The sequence below is a fragment of the Anomaloglossus baeobatrachus genome, chromosome 4, assembly GCF_048569485.1.
Source record: "Anomaloglossus baeobatrachus isolate aAnoBae1 chromosome 4, aAnoBae1.hap1, whole genome shotgun sequence".
NCBI lineage: Eukaryota > Metazoa > Chordata > Amphibia > Anura > Aromobatidae > Anomaloglossus > Anomaloglossus baeobatrachus.
The window spans coordinates 532,665,560-532,681,861 of NC_134356.1; the positions used below are offsets into that span (position 1 = coordinate 532,665,560).

At 49.1% G+C, this 16,302-nt stretch overlaps 1 protein-coding gene across 1 annotated transcript in view; it reads left to right on the forward strand.

Annotated features, from left to right (window-relative positions):
• TICRR (TOPBP1 interacting checkpoint and replication regulator) overlaps positions 1 to 16,302 on the forward strand; it is a 181,026-nt gene that overhangs the window by 37,358 nt on the left and 127,366 nt on the right. The window contains exons 3-4 of the mRNA XM_075345941.1: positions 207 to 436; positions 8,707 to 8,941. Coding sequence (XP_075202056.1) covers positions 207 to 436; positions 8,707 to 8,941 — 465 coding nt within the window. The remainder of the gene's footprint in view (positions 1 to 206; positions 437 to 8,706; positions 8,942 to 16,302) is intronic.

Sequence of the window (16,302 nt, forward strand, 5' to 3'; positions counted from 1 at the left end):
AACGGGGCCTCAGCCCCTACATCATACTGCTTTCAGATTACATAGAAAATTTCCAGTCACAGATTCCCTTTTAAAACAGATTGTGATATGTAAAGGTAACGTTACCAAGAAAACATTTAACACACAAATTTGGTTGAAGTAGGTGATTTTCTGGTAACTTCCTTAAGAAGGGTTAATAACCTGTGATGCCTTTTGCTTGGTTTCAGATGATAAACAATGGGAATGTGCAGTCACCTTGGAACCAATTTCATGTACTCAAAAGATTCTGAATAATTTAATGACCATCCATTTAAAAGGCACCGTGCAAAACTGGAATCAAAATCACATTGGGCCACTATCCGTGGAAAGCTGGCTACTCCACCCCAACAGTTGCCATTCTTCATGCCTGCACTTTAAACAGCTTCTGGATACAACATTGTCCAATGGATTGTTATTGGTAAAGTAAAATTTTCCATTTGTTTTTAAAGGCATTGTCCAGTTACCTAATTATAAAAAAAAAAACTTAAAATGCTGTAAAATAAAACACTCACTGCTGCTCGCATTCCTAGTTGTGTTGGTCGTTCCACTCAATTAATGCTGAAAGTAATGACATGTCAACAATAAGTTCACCACTGAGTCTTTTTGTATGCACTGCATTTTATTTTTTTTTTTACTATAAAATGCACTTTTAAACAAGAAAAACTCTTCATAAAAATTGAGTCTCATCCGGAGGCAGCTTCTTGTGATGGAGAACGTGAACGCAACAGGCCTCTCTCCTGCTCTACACTGTGATCTGTGCAGAGCAGGAGAGGAACCTACCAGGAGCTGGACAGAGGCAGCACTATCTAAGCAGCTAAAGGACCTTTCACAGGAGTAATTCCAGGATTTCTCTGATTCCTCACTGGGGGATACAGGACCATGGGTGTTATGCTGCTTATCCATAGGAGGACACTAAGTAGATGCAAAGATGTTAGCTCCTCCCCTGCAGTATACACCCCCTGGCCCAGCCAGGCTACTTCAGTTTTAGCTTAGTGTCTATAGGAGGCACATTTCTGCAGACTACTGCAGCAAGAATTTTTTGTTTTAGAGAGCGACGGTTTCCTTCGGAGACCGATTTCCCAAAACTATCAACAGGCGGGAACGCGGCGTGTCACCTCCCCGTACCCCTCCTGCGACGCTGGATCCTGGGCTGTTACTCACTGGACGACAGGTCTCATGGCACTGATTTTTCCAGAGCCCAGAGCAGATGAAAAACTTCCTCAGGCCCTCTTGCAGGCTCTGAGTTGATACACGTTCTGCACCAAGTGTGACCAGACTGCCATCTCCATAGGAGCTGAGGTGAGATCATTCCGATTTTTCCAGAGCAGATGGAAAACTTCCTCAGCCCCTCTGGCAGGCTCTGAGTTGATACAAGTTCTGCCAGCAGGCGTCAGACTCTCCACACTGAATTGGAGCAAAGGTCACACTGGATGCACATGAGCTGTGATTGCAGACTCCTGCATAGCATTCCACCTGTGGTGGGGGGAGGGGGAGAGCCCCCCAGGACTCAGTGCTCCCGCAGCTGCGGTACACTTAGAGTTTTTTTTCTGTCCACCATTGTTGGGGAAGGGGGGAGTCCATTCCCACCATTTTTTTTATATTGTCTCATGCCTTCTTATCAGAGCTAAGCCCCGTTCCCTCCGAAACTCTGTAAGAAAGCGCGCGTAACCCTCCTCACACAGGATCTGCGGAGCATTGCTCCCTCTTGTTGTGATCAGAGCCTGTGGGCGTCTCTCAGAGCTGGCTTACTCCTTCCCAGAACTGGGACGCAGGGGGGGGGAGGGGCCATCAGGGTTCTGGGTGAGTTATAGCCTCACTTGCACATTATCTGTGCAGAGCATTGCTCCCCCATTACAATCAGAGTTTGTGGCTCATCAGCCAGGGGCTACAGTCACATGTTTTATGCCCTGCACATCTACAGCTATAAGTCGCTGAGCTACTAGGGGATGATAGCACCTCTTCCTTCTGTAAGTCCGGTGCCCCTGTAGCTTACACACTTTCAGTCCTTTTCCATATCGAGAAGGAGTTTTCTCCCCCAAGTGAACTGGCTACTCCTGACCACGGACGCCAGCCTCTTAGTCTGGGGAGCAGCGTACTGGCTCCACACTGCTTGGGGACGTTGGATGCCCCAGGAGTCATCCCTTCCCAGAAATCATCCTGAAAATGAGCGCGATCTTTCTCGCGCTCAGGTCATTCCCCCCCTTCTGCTGGCAGGTCGTTTGATTCGGGTCCAATTGGACAATGAAACAGCTGTGGCCTATGTCAATCGGCAGGGAGGTACCAGCAGCAAGACAGCTTATCTCGAGATCCTCAGGATCCTCACCTGGGCCTAATCGACGGGGGTCCGTGTTTTTCAGCGTTACACATACCGGGAGTAGATAACTGGGCGGCGGACCTTCTAAGTCGCCAAGGCCTGGCCGCCGGAGAGTTGTTTCTCCACCCAGAAGTGTTCCCACACATCTGCACTTACTGGAGTACACCAGACGTGGATCTAATGGCCTCAAGGTTGAACGCAAAGGTAATCGCGTTCTTAGCCAGGTCACGTGATCCACAGTCCATTGGCGCGGATGCTCTATATGACGACATGGACTCTCATGGGTTAACGTTTCTTAAAATTCAGCCAGACAGGATGATAGATTGTTTATAGACGGGGAATAAGTCCCTTATTGTTTTTACAAGACTCTTGTTGACTCATGTAATTGTGTTGGCCACTGAAAGCCAGACGTATTGTTTCTCCAGACTCTTCCAGTGATCATTGTCTTGTAGTTGTGTATTGCTAATGTGATTTACCTTAGTAGCCATTGTCGAGTCTGTGACTTACAGACTTCATGTAGATATCCTCAGTCTTTCTATGCACACCATTTAAATGAACATTATCCATGCAGCTCCAATGGGAAAAGCAATCTTGGCCCACCAATCCGATGAGGACGCAGTGTATCCAAGTGGAAGGCTGTGACTATAAAAAGGACTTCTTTAAGCCACCAGGTTGTTGATGGATGCTGATGGACTCAGTCTAAGCTCTTAGGAGCTGACTAGGGGGATCATAACCAAGATATCTTGTGGCTTCAATCTAGGGACTCCGGTTCCGATTGGAGGCCATATCCACAGTCTAGGGATTTCGACTCCGGCTGCCAGGATTATATCATCAAACCAAGGACTATTTAAGGAAGAAACCCAGGTTGGGACAATTTGGTCACCTGGCTACAGACTTTGCAGACCTCAGCCAGCTTCCTAAATCTGGCGCTATTCCTTTCTCGGTGGGTGCCCGCCAAAAGCGGGGTGCTGCGGATTGGAGTAAGCGACCCTGGAACCTCTGAGGCATGGACATTCTAAATCCCTGGTGAGCCAGCGGAAGGGTGAGACTCTGTTGCCTGTTACATGTGTGTTTTGCTGGTTGTGTTATGTGCCGTTAATTGTTTGGGAATCCAATAAAGTCTAATTATTGTGGTTCCCTCACTCTGTGTTGTCTGAGTAGTGTTACGCCCACGGTTAAGGAGGCCGGCGTTCAGTTGGGATGAGCCCTGAGCCACGCTGTCTTTCTAAAGGCAGCGGGTTTTAGCGGACGAGAGCACCCACTGAGCCCCGTGTCTCCACACTCTAGTCTCCTGAAGTCGTTTCCGTCTGCCTTACATGTTTATCGCCTCTGCCCCTGCTGCTGCGAGTAATCAGGAAGATCGAGGCAGAAGGAGTCCCGGTGATATAATAGCACCGGACTAGCCCAGGTGCGCCTGGTATGCTAAATTAATACAATTGCTCATGGCGCCTCGTAAGCATCCCAGACCTGCTGACCCAAGGGCCCATTTCCCATCCGAACTCCAGAGCCCTGAAGCTGACGGCCTGGCCATTGAGAACTGGACTTTAACAAGAGCGAGATTCTCTCCTGCGGTCATCTTCACCATGTACAGTGCCCGAAAGCCGGCCTTCATCCCGTATTTATCACCATACGTGGAAAACTTTACTTTCCCAGTGCAGGGAATCTAATGTCCAACCTATGCTTCTGGCGATCCCCAGAATTCTTGGTTTGGTTTTTTTTTGTTTTTTTTTTTTGCAGTCAGGTTGCAAAAGGGGTTGGCCCTCAGCTCCCATAAGGGGCAGGTTTCATCTCTCTCAGTATTCTATCAATACCGCCTAGCTTGCAATCCGCAAGTCAAAACTTTCCTCAAGGGTGTTTCCCATCTAGTTTCCCTGTATAAACGGTCGATGGACCCATGGGACCTCAATCTCGTTTTGGACGGTATCCAGAGGTCCCCCTTTGAACCTCTTAAGGAATCTTCTCTTGCTCTTCTATCCTGGAAGGTAACATTCTTAGTGGCGATTACGTCCATCAGACAAGTTTCGGAACTGGCAGCACTCTCTTGCCGCGAACCCTTTCTGATCTTTCATCAGGACGAGGTGGTTCTACGCCCCCTTCCGTTTTTTCTTCTGAAGGTTACTTCCCTGTTTTCATATGAACGAGGACATTGTTCTGCCTTTTTGTCCACACCCAGTTCATAGGGTGGAAAGGGTGTTATATTCGCTAGACCTTGTGAGGGCTCTCAGATATTACGTACCTAGAACAGCCCCTTTAGGAGCATAGACTCCTTGTTCGTCATTCTTGAAAGGCCTAAGAAAGGAGAGGCAGCTTCATAGGCAACGCTGGCTCGCTGGATTCGCTCTGCGATCCAGGATGTCTACCGCTTGCAACTCAAGCCCATTCCTAGTGGGCTGCGGACTCATTCCACGCGAGCAGTTGGCGCCTCTTGGGCCATTAGGCATCAGGCTTCAGTGGAACAGAGGTGTAAGGCTGCAACCTGGTCTTGCCTACATACTGTTTCAAAGCATTACTGAGTTCATACCCAGGCTTCGGCTGAGGCGAACCTAGGTAGGAAAATTCTGCAAACGATAGTGGAGTACCTATCTCAGTAGGCGCTCCTGGCTATCTGGGACTGGTTCCTAGTCCTTGGGTTTCTTTGTTTGTTTACCCACCCATGGACTGCTTTAGGACGTCCCATGGTCCTGTGTCCCCCCAATGAGGCGTCAGAGAAAAATGGATTTTTGTCTACTCACCGTAAAATAGTTTTCTCTTAGCCATCATTGGGGGACACAGCAATGTCTCCCTTTTGCCCTGTTGGGCCTTAGCTTTTTTTCTGTCTCAGTACTTTTTTGTTATGAGTGTTCATTCATGTTTTTTAGTTACTTGTTCTCCTACTGCTTGTGTACTAAAACTGAAGTAGCCTGGCTGGCCTGTAGCTAAGATCTTAGCTCCTCCCCTGCAGTATTCACCAGGGGGTGTATACTGCAGGGGAGGAGCTAACATCTTTGCATCTACTTAGTGTCCTCCTATGGATAAGCAGCATAACACCCATGGTCCTGTGTCCCCCAATGATGGCTAAGAGAAAACTATTTTACGGTGAGTACACAAAAATCCGTTTTTTTTCAGGTCATGTGACCACATAATCTGGAAGAGATACTTTAACTGCTCAACTCATGTAGCCTCTATTCAGTTCCCAGTAAAGAACTGCAAGAATTGTCTATGCATGTAAGTGTAAATGTGCATGTAGCGGAGCTGTGCGTGGATAATACACACTGTGGAGTAACACGAACAGTAAATATTACTTCCCAAGTCTACATTAACATTGGTGCTAATGAGTAGTGATGAGCGGACCCGGACTGTAAAAGTCCGAATTCTCGTGCTGTCAAAGGTACCTGGGTGCCGGGCCTGAGATTTTGGGTGTTTGATCCAGATCTGGCACTCAAAATGGGGTAAAAAAGGAAAAATAAATAAAAAGAATGAAGTGAGTGCTTCATACTTACTGAAACTCCGTCATGGCGGCACGCTGCTTTCAGGTCACACCTTCACTTCAAGTGCCGCGCATTAGGCTCAGCGCATATGCACTGCTTTCCCCTCCCACCAGCCGTCCTGTTGTCTGTGAGTGGTTGCAGTCAGACGCGTCTCCAGCCTGCGTGACAGCATCTAAGGCTATGTGTCCACGCTGCGGAAAATTTGCGGTATTTGCCGCGATTCTTCCACAGAAATTCCGCTTTTTTTTTTTTTTTCTTCAAAAATCCGCAGTACAGTGATTCCCCAGCCATTTCTATGGCATTTTGGAACTGCAGTGCCAATGCTACCTTTTTTTCCGCAGCGGAAATAATGCGGATTTCCCTGTGGAAAAATCTGCAGCATGTCAATTTTTCCTACGGATTTTTCCGCATGATTCCATACTTACCTGTCTTGATAGAAGACACCGGGCGGAGCGCAGTGGAGTAGGAAGTGGGCGGGGCCTGTGCGACCTCCGGTCATGTGACAGCCGGACCTAGTTCAGGCCTGCCCACCTTCTCCTGCAGAGTGCAGATACACAGCCGGAATGTGAAGTGCTGTGTGATGGAGTCAAGTATGAACTCCCGATCACTCCAGCACTTGCTCTGCATTGAGGATGCAGTACCGAAGCCATGCTACTGTATCCTCAGTGCAGAATGACCGCAGCATATACGAAGGACATTTCGCAATAAAACCGCAGCATTGAAACAAAGTTGTGCTGCGGTTTTCTCGGAGCTCCTGCAAAATGTCCGGCGGATATATCCGCAGGACACTTTCCCCGTGGGCACATAGCCTAACTGCAACCACTCACAACCCGGTCTGTGAATCAGTATCGTAGTATAAAAAGAAATAAATAAATAAAACCATTGGCGTAGGGTCCCTCCGTATTATAACCATCACAGATAAAGCATACAGCTACAGGCTGCAGCCTCCAGCCCTGTGCTCATCTTGGCTGTGTATCAAAATAAACCACATGCGGCTATTTAATTTTTTTTTTTAATTATTTAAATACATATTTTTAAAAAAAACACTGCGGTGCTTCACAATTTTTTTAATACCCAGCCAAGATAAAGCCCGATAGCTGGTGGCTGGTATTCTCAGACTGGGGAGGTCCATGCTTATTGGACTGCACGCAGCCTAAAAACAGCAAACTGCAGCCACGCAAGATTGTCACATCTATTAGATGCAACAAGCCAGGCGCTTTACCCGGCTCCTCCCAATTGCCCTGATGCTGTGGCAATTGTGGTAAAGAGGAAGTTAATGACAGCCCACAACAGCCACTAAGTCCTAGTTTAGTAATGGCAGGCGTCTGAGACCCCCCCATCACTTATATGTAAGTAAATAAACACACACGCCAAAAAAATCCTTTATTTGCAATAAAATACAAAAAAACACCCTCTTTCCCCACTTTATTATCCCTAAAACACCCCTACAGGTCCAACGTAATCTACACAAGTGTAGTGATGATTTTGACTCCATTGATGTTTTCCAGAAACATGCACCAATGGATATTGCTCAGTGAAAAATACTAACCTGCCATTGTAGTGCCCATAGATTATGCCCTGCCTATGCTTGTAGAGACATGAACCTGGAAAACTATGACACTCGCTACGGCAATGGCAAATGGTGGATGCTAAATGTGGTTTAGCCACAGTCACTGTGACTTTTTTTTTTTTTTTTTGGGGGGGATGAGGGAGGGGGAAGGGTTGGGGGTCAATAGCGCTTTTGCAGATCATTTGTGCTACCATGGAAGCCCCCTTTGTTTACATACGAGTGGGGACTTCTTTGTTTTTTTGGGTGGATTGAGTTGAGGTTTTTATTGGGCATGTTTTACATAAAATCTTGGATCACATTTATTCTATGCTCAACGCTAAGCACTTAAATAGAGGTTTCCATCTAAATCTCAATGTGATTCAGGTGACACCCCCAAGAGATCCATTCACTATAATGAGGCAGCTATGTTTTTCTGGGCTCAATCTGGCCTCTGTTCAACATTGTCCTTTTAAGAAGTGTACAAAATTATGGTAAAATGGTGCTTTTATGTACCACTGAAAAGGCTAAGGCTGCTTTCACACATCCGGTTTGAGCCGTGCGGCTCAATTCGGCTGTGAAACCTATGCAACGGATGCGGTGAAAACACCGCATCCTTTGCATAAGTTTTTTACATGCGGCTCGAACTTTTTTTTGCCGCTTGCGGCATGCTACTGAGCATGCGCAGTGGCAAAAACCGCATGCGGCGGCCGGATGCGGTTTTTGCCGCATCCGGCATTTATAGGGATGCATTGAGAAAAGCGCCGCATTGGCCGGATGCGGCACGATGCGTTGTTTTTTTTTTTTGCCGCATAAAAAAACGTGCCAGGCAACGTTCCATCCGGCCGCCACATCGGCTAAATCTGCCGCATGCGGCAAAAACCGGACCGAACGCAAGGCCATGCGGCACTAATTAAAGTCTATGCAGGAAAAACGCAACCGGCAGCAAAAAAAAAACGGTTGCGTTTTTCCTGCAAAGTGCCGGATTGTGCCGCATAGCAAAAACCGGAGGTGTGAAAGCAGCCTAACACTCCTCGATCATAGGACAGACTAGACTCCAAGATAACTCCATCTGCCTCATTATATGGAACCGTCCGTCAGGTGTTCTGTCTAAATCACGTATTTCAGAGATTTACACTCAAATCCCTATGTAAGCGCTCAGTATATGCAATGCTTCCCGGTAAGCACATGATCTCTAGGACCAAGTTTACCTTCACCTGTCTCTTCTTGATTCTTTATAGCCTCTTTTCTTTAGTTCTACATTTTAACTTGGTAATTTCTCAAAGAATCTGGACAGTTTGTTTTATTGTTTACAAGGTCAATATGTTCTGTTTCAACCAATACTTTTCTTTCCCCATTAGGTTGGCGATGTATCTTTTGGTGAAGATTCCGTTCCCAGAACAGGCATCCTCTCCCCTATTTCTGACACTGCTGCTTGTCTTAATGTAATTTGTAATTATCAGTCATTTGAGCTCAACAGACTACAACATAAACCTATGAAAGAAACTGATGAAGATGTCGCTTCTGGTCTCCCTGAAATTGTAAACTCTGTTCTTAGTCATGTGTTTAGTGCTCAGGAAAACACTACATCACCCGGTAATCATTTTTTTTTTTTACATTTTTTATATTTATCCAATGCTCATATCAATCATACAACTTGAGGCTGGCATATACAAGAATCCGGTTGGCCAATATACCTAGCAAGCAGCCCTTGGCTCCTAACGTTTTGGAATGTTTCCCATGATGATTGTGTAGTTTTCCAGCCATTAAACACTGCAAGGTTTTCAATCAAAAACCACTTCAGGAACCTAATCTGTGGTTTTTTCTAGATTTTTTTTTTTTTAGTCTTTCCTGGAGCTCTTTCTCTAAAGATTTTGTTGAAAACCGAGAAGGAACCAGGTATCTTGCCGCGCGACTCAACGTTCAAACGAAGGGATGTAATTCATTCCATGTCTTTAATGAATATTGCCAAATTACAGGTCGATGTGTTTCGGAGGACTCAGCCTCCTTCCTCGACATAAACAATGACCAGGATAATAAAACCACAGAGTGATAAGCCGGTCTATATACCCATAGGTGTAAACTTCATCAGACCGCCCTGAAAAAAACATTATTGGTAACCTTATCAGTATAGAAAAAATGGTAACAGTAGTAGATAAGGTTCTCGACAATGGGGCTGAGTCCTCCGAAAAGAGTCTACCTGTAAGTTGTCAATTTTCATTAACCCCTTCACGACCGGTCGATTTTTATTTTTCGCTTTCCGTTTTTTTTCGCCATTCTTTTTCTGAGATGTAACTTTTTTATTTTTCAGTCAATATGGTCATTTGAGGGCTCATTTTTTTGCAGAACGAGCTGTACTTTTAAATGAAACCATAAGTTTTACCATATGGTGTACTGGAAAACGGCAAAAAAATTACAAATGCAGAAAAATTGCAAAAAAAGTGCGATAGCACTATTGTTTTTGAGATTTTATTCACTGTGTTCACTATATGGTAAAACTGGTGTGGGTGTGAAGCCTCAGGTCAGTGCGAGTTTGTAGACCCCAAACATGTATAGGTTTACTTTTATATAAGGGGTTAAAAAAAATCGGAAGTTCTTCCGTAAAAAGTGGCGCACGTTTTACGCCATATTCCGTGACCTGTAGCGTTCTCATTTTTCGGGATCTATGGCTCAGTGACGGCTTATTTTTCTCTGACGCCTCATTGGGGGGACACAGGACCATGGGTGTTATGCTGCCTATCCATAGGGGGACACTAAGTAGATGCAAAAGCATAGCTCCTCCTCTGCAGTATACACCCCCTGGCCGGGCCAGGCAACCTCAGTTTTAGCTTAGTGTCTGTAGGAGGCACATCCTTTCAAGGTTTTCTTATTTTTTGAGGGCGACTGTTTCCTTTTGGGACCGATCTCCCAATACCATCAAAGGGCGGGAACGTGGAGTGCTGCCTCAACGTACCCCCTCCTGCGACGCTGGATCCTGAGCTGCATCTCACTGGACGACGGGTCCCACAGACACCGATTTTTCCAGAGCCCAGGGCAGAAGCACAATTCCTCAGCCCCTCTTTGCAGGCTCTGAGTTTAACATTGCACTGTGTGACCGGACAGCAGACTGACTCTGCTATTCCCATCTGCCTGGACTGAGGTAGTGTTAAGGTGAGATCCCCCCTGACTGGTTTCCCAGACAAAGAGAGAAAAGATGGTGAAGTCCCTTGCTGATTGCAAGGAGGAGAGCCCCAGGGATCCTGAACACAGTGTTAATTTTTTCTCTAGCTTGCTGGCTGGGGGGGGGGGGGGGGAGGGAAGTCCCTCGCTGTTTGCAGACAATCCTGCACAGATAATTTACTGGTGGCAGGGGGAGGGGGGGGCGGGGGCCAGAGCTCAGGAACTCACACTGTTTATTTGCTCTGTTTATTTGCTTTAGCTGCGTGCTCTGATTGCAGGAAAGCCGCAGAGATTATCCTCCGGTGACAAGCTGTGTATTGACTGGAGGGAGATGTCACAGAAGCTCCCTTCCCGCCGTTTTTTGCCGACAGCAGGGGGGGCACACTGACTTATTCTTGGCGCTCTTTTAGCGCTAAGCCCCGCCCCCCTCCCCCACCCAGGAAAGCGTGCGAAGATCTCCACAGAGCTGACTCCTTCCTGAGGATGCAGGGCCATCGCCTGACTCTGGAGAGGTACTTGCTTCACTTGTAGCTCTGCTGACCATTGCTCCCCTTCCTGGCATACTCCTATTAGGAACATGCAGAATTCTAAGGGCACTAAGAGCGCTAAGGCTCACATAGTCTACTATTCAGCCTGCACTGCCTGCCACGCTGAGCTACCACGTAAGCACACCTCTTCTCTCTGTGGTTCCTGTGCCCCCTATAGCCCCCCAAGACCCCCCGCCACCACCGCCGCAACCGTCAGCCCAGAGCCTAGGGCTCCCAGCCCACTGGAATGGACACAGTTTGTCTCAATCCATGGAAAAACTGTCACAGAACCTGGTTCTGGATATGCTATGTCGTCCTCCACAACCTTCTGGGCCCCTGGACGGAATTCAGTCTGAGGATACCCCTATGGAGGATCCTTCTGAGGTAATCCGGGCACATGCTTCACCGGTTGCAGGGATCAGGAAAAGAGCACACGGCCGGGTGTCTCCAGCACTCTCTCATGGCTGGCCCCTAGGGCTCTCTCTCGGGAGCACACAGGGCAGGCTCTCCCACACGCTCCACAGCTTCTGAAGAGCTGGAGGAGGGAGAATGCTGTTTGTACCAAGAGGATTCCTTGGTTTCATCCTCCCCAGATGATCAAACTGCAATAGACTCCCTTATAGCAGCAATCAACCAAACTCTGCATGTGGAAGATCCCCCATCCACTACCACTGACCATGCGGTCTCCTTTAAGAGGGCAAGAAAACTCCAAAAGGTTTTCGCTGATCACCCAGAGTTTCAGGATATCCTCACAAAGCAAAGGGAGAAGCCTGACAGGCGCTTCGGTAACCGAAAACTCATGGAGGCCCGGTACCCTTTTGCCTCACCTGCCCCCCTAAGGGCTGGGCCGATCCGCCCTCGGTCGACCCACCAGGTCTCCCGCCTTGCCACAAAGACGCTCCTGTCTTTACCCGATGGTTCCTCCATCAAGGACCAGACAGACAGGTGGAGCACCCTGCCCGCTCTGCCTTTTGAGGCTGCGGGTTCCTCCCTCTCGCCCTCCTTTGCCTCTGTGTGGGTCGCAAAGGCGATCTTGGTTTGGGCAGAATCCCTTAACACTTCGCTTGAGGAATCCCAGTTCACTCATAGCTTCACAGAGGTAACAGCTCAAATTGCCGCTGCGGCGGAGTACCTCATGCAGGCCTCCATTAACGCTGCTACCTGCGCAACGTTTGTCGCCTCAAATACCATAGCCATCCGTAGAGTTCTCTGGCTCCAACAATGGCGAGCGGACTCTGCCTCCAAGAAGTCTGTCACGGGCCTTCCCTTTTTTCCAGACCGATTGTTTGGCGAACGACTGGACAAGCTCATTTCTGACGCCACGGGAGGAAAGAGTACCTCCCTCCCCCAGCTGAAGTCCAGGACGACCTTCACCAGACGTCCACAGTTCTCGTTCCGCTCCTTTCGGAACTCATTTGGGTGGTCGACATCCCGTACTGTCCCCGCCACCAGCCGCGGACTACGCAGGGACCGACCGACCTCAGCTCTTTCCGAAACCCACTTCGTAATGGCAGCCTAGACTGAAACGTTTTCCCCCCCCTCATGACTCCTTCGGCTCCCCGGAAGATACACTCATTGTAAGAGGTCGACTGCGGCTCTTTCAACACATTTGGGTTGCCACCACAGACGACAAATGGGTGCGAGACCTTGTGTCTTCCGGTTACCACATAGAATTTCGGACCCCACCCCCGAGTCGGTTCTTTCTCTTAAACCCCCCAAAGACTCAGACGACGCAAAGCTTTTTTTTCTCAGCAATCCACTCGCTCCAAACAGCAGGAGTGATAATACCTGTCCCGGACGACGAGAAGTTCAGGGGTTTTTATTCCAACCTCTTTGTGGTCCCCAAAAAGGATGGGTCAGTTCGACCCATTAAGGACCTCAAACACCTGAACAAACGTGCACGTACGGAGATTCAGAATGGAGTCCCTAAGGTCCATTATTGCATCCATGGTCTGAGGGGAATTCCTCGCCTCCATAGATATCAAGGACGCGTACCTGCACATACCCATCGCCCCAGATCACCAAAAGTTCCTCCGCTTTGCAGTTCAGGACTCCCACTTTCAATTCGTAGCTCTACCCTTCGGCCTTGCCACTGCACCAAGGGTCTTCACCAAAGTCATGCGTCCTTCACGCCAGGGAAGTATTCGTTTTCCCTTACTTGGACGACCTCCTCATCAAGGCCCCCTCCTTCCGCGACTGCTCAACCAGCGTACAGATCACTGTGGACACCCTATCCCGCTTAGGGTGGCTAGTGAATCTAGACACATCATCCCCGATCCCATCATGATCCTTCACCTTCCTGGGCATGTCCCTGGACACCCGTCGGGGCTTGATCTACCTCCCCCTGGACAAGGTGATCGCTCTTCAACGAGCGGTACGCTGCCTTCTACGTCCTCCGTCTCGCTCAATTCGATTCAGCATGAAGGTACTCGGCAGGATGGTGGCGGCTATGGAAGCAGAACCCTTTGCTCAACTGCACCTCCGCCCACTGCAGCTAGCCCTTCTAGCGGCCTGGGACAAGAGCCCCTTCTCCCTGGACAGACATCTTCACCTAACGCCTTCAGTCAGGTACGCACTCCGCTGGTGGCTTCGGTCCTCATCCCTATCAAAGGGGAGTTCTTTTCTCCCAATGAACTGACTGGTCCTGACCACGGACGCCAGCCTCCTAGGCTGGGGAGCAGTGTACCGGCACCACACTGCTCAAGGACATTGGACGCCCCAAGAGTTTTCCCTACCCATAAACATCCTGGAAATCCGCGCAATCTTCCTCGCGCTCAGGGCGTTGTGCCCTCTGCTAGCGGGTCGTCCGATTCGAGTCCAATCGGACAATGCGACAGCTGTAGCCTATATCAATCGGCAGGGGGGCTCCCGCAGCAAAGCGGCTTATCTCGAGGCCCACAAAATCCTCAGCTGGGCCGAATTGACGGGGTCAGTGATATCAGCGGTACACATACCGGGGGTAGAGAACTGGGTAGCAGACTTTCTAAGTCGCCAAGGCCTGGCCTCCAGAAAATGCTCTCATCACCCAGAAGTGTTCCTACACATCTGCACTCGCTGGAGTACACCAGACGTGGATCTAAAGGCCTCAAGGTTGAACGCAAAAGTACCCGAGTTCATAGCGAGGTCACGCGACCCGCAGTCCATCGGCGCGGATGCTCTAGTCTGCTCCTGGCACCACTTCCGCCTGCCTTACATATTTCCACCTCTACCCCTGCTGCCGCGGGTAAGCAGGAAGATCAAGGCAGAGGGAGTCCCGGTGATACTGATAGCACCGGACTGGCCCAGGCGCGCCTGGTACGCCGAATTAGCACAAATGCTCGCAGACGTACCGTGGCGCCTTCCAGACATCCCAGACTTGCTGACCCAAGGGCCCATTTCCCATCAGAACTCCAGAGCCCTGAAGCTGACGGCATGGCCATTGAGACCTGGGTATTAACAAGAGCGGGGTTCTCCCCCGCGGTTATCTCCACCATGATCAGCGCCCGAAAGCCTGCTTCATCCCACATTTACCACAGTACGTGGAAAATCTTCCTTTCATGGTGCAGGGAAACTAACGTGCAGCCTATGCCTCTGGCCATCCCCAGAATTCTCGACTTTCTACAGTCTGACTTGCAAGCGGGGTTGGCTCTCAGTTCCCTTAAAGGGCAGATCTCAGCGCTCTCAATCTTCTACCAATGCCGCCTGGCTCAAAAACCGCAAGTCAAGACCTTCCTCCAGGGCGTTTCCCATCTAGTTCCCCCGTACAAACTGCCGCTGGACCCATGGGACCTCAATCTCGCTCTGGACGGTCTCCAGAGGCCTCCCTTTAAACCTCTCAAGGAATCCTCCCTTGCTCTTCTGTCCTGGAAGGTAACATTCCTGGTGGCAATTACGTCCATCAGACTGGTTTCGGAGCTGGCAGCACTCTTGCCGCGAGCCTTTTCTGATCTTTCACCAGGACAAGGTGGTTCTCTGCCCCCTTCCGGATTTTCTTCCAAAGGTTCCTACCCCGTTTCATTTGAACGAGGACATTGTTCTGCCTTCCTTTTTGTCCACACCCAGTTCATAGGGTGGATAGGTCTCTGCATTTGTTAGACCTAGTCAGAGCTCTCAGATATTACATATCCAGGACAGCCCCCTTTAGGAAAACGGACTCTTTGCTCGTCATTCCTGAGGGGCCTAAGAAGGGACAGGCAGCTTCAAAGGCGTTTCTGGCTCGCTGGATTCGCTCTGCGATCCAGGAAGTCTACCGCTTGCAACTCAAGCCCATTCCTAGTGGGCTGGGGGCTCATTCCACGCGAGCAGTTGGCGCTTTGTGGGCCATTCATCATCAGGCTTCAGTGGAACAGGTGTGTAAGGCTGCGACCTGGTCTAGCCTACATACGTTTTCAAAGCATTAGAGTCCATACCCAGGTTTCAGATGAGGCAAATCTGAGTAGGAAAATTCTGCAAACGGCAGTAGAGCACCTCTCGCAGTAGGTGCTCCAGGCTGTCTGGGACTGGTTCCTAGTCCTTGGGTTGCGTTGTCTTTTTATTTTTCCCACCCATGGACTGCTTTAGGACGTCCTATGGTCCTGTGTCCCCCAATGAGGCGTCAGAGAAAAACGGATTTTTGTGTACTCACCGTAAAATCGTTTTCTCTTAGCCATCATTGGGGGACACAGCACCCACCCTGTTGCCCTGTTGGGCCTTGGTTCTCTCAGTACCTTATTTGGTTTTGACTCTTCTTTTCTCATGTTCCTCTGTTGAGAAGTTTTTTACTGCTTTTTTTCTCCTGCTTGTGTACTAAAACTGAGGTTGCCTGGCCCAGCCAGGGGGTGTATACTGCAGAGGAGGAGCTATGCTTTTGCATCTACTTAGTGTCCTCCTATGGATAGGCAGCATAACACCCATGGTCCTGTGTCCTCCAATGATGGCTAAGAGAAAACGATTTTACGGTGAGTACACACAAATCCATTTTTCTTTGTCGCTCCATTGGGAGACCCAGACAATTGGGGTGTATAGCTTCTGCCTCCGGAGGCCACACAAAGTATTACACTTTAAAAAGTGTAACCCCTCCCCTCTGCCTATACACCCTCCCGTGCATCACGGGCTCCTCAGTTTTATGCTTTGTGTGGAAGGAGGCACACATCCACTCATGACTCTCAGATTAGTTATATCGGTTGGAAGAAAAGTGGGCTCCCACGGGGCCCCCGGCATGTTCCCTTCTCACCCCACTAAGTCGGCGGTGCTGTTAAGGTTGAGGTACCCATTGCGGGTACAAAGGCAGGAGCCTCATGCCGTCTCCTTCAC